At 44.7% G+C, this 597-nt stretch overlaps 1 protein-coding gene across 1 annotated transcript; it reads right to left on the bottom strand.

The window, feature by feature from the left end:
* Positions 1–4: 4 nt before the first annotated feature.
* Positions 5–415, bottom strand: Tsp_15530 (histone H3, embryonic). The gene has a single exon (XM_003367488.1). It carries the CDS (start codon positions 413–415, stop codon positions 5–7), a length of 411 nt encoding a protein of 136 aa, XP_003367536.1.
* Between the last annotated feature and the right edge of the window lie 182 nt (positions 416–597).

Raw genomic sequence — 597 nt, 5'->3', positions numbered from 1 at the left:
AAAGTTAGGCGCGTTCACCCCGTATACGACGAGCCAACTGAACATCCTTTGGCATAATGGTGACACGTTTTGCGTGAATAGCACACAAGTTTGTGTCTTCGAACAGGCCAACCAGGTAAGCTTCAGCCGCTTCTTGTAAAGCTAAAACTGCTGACGATTGGAATCGCAACTCAGTTTTGTAATCTTGAGCAACTTCCCGAACCAAACGCTGGAATGGCAGCTTTCTGATCAACAGTTCTGTACTTTTTTGATAACGCCGAATTTCACGAAGAGCCACTGTCCCTGGACGATAGCGATGTGGTCTCTTTACTCTATCAGCATTGGTGGCAATCATCCGAGCCGCTTTAGTGGCCAACTGCTTACGTGGGGCTTTTCCACCAGTACTTTTGCGAGCGGTTTGCTTAGTACGCGCCATTTTTACTCGAAAACTCTCAACTGAGAGCAAAATAAATGTTCACTTCTTTATATACATAACTGCAATTGACCTTTAACTGTAAGTGGTCAACTGAGTTTTCAAAAATGATTGGCTGGGGAAAAAGGCGGGAAACGATTTGCGAAGGAGGTTTTTCCTTGCCCCTTTCAGCTTACACAGTTTTT

The sequence above is a fragment of the Trichinella spiralis genome, assembly GCF_000181795.1.
Source record: "Trichinella spiralis strain ISS 195 chromosome Unknown Scfld4190, whole genome shotgun sequence".
NCBI classification, from domain to species: Eukaryota; Metazoa; Nematoda; class Enoplea; order Trichinellida; family Trichinellidae; genus Trichinella; species Trichinella spiralis.
This window is presented reverse-complemented; position numbering and strand designations above follow the sequence as displayed.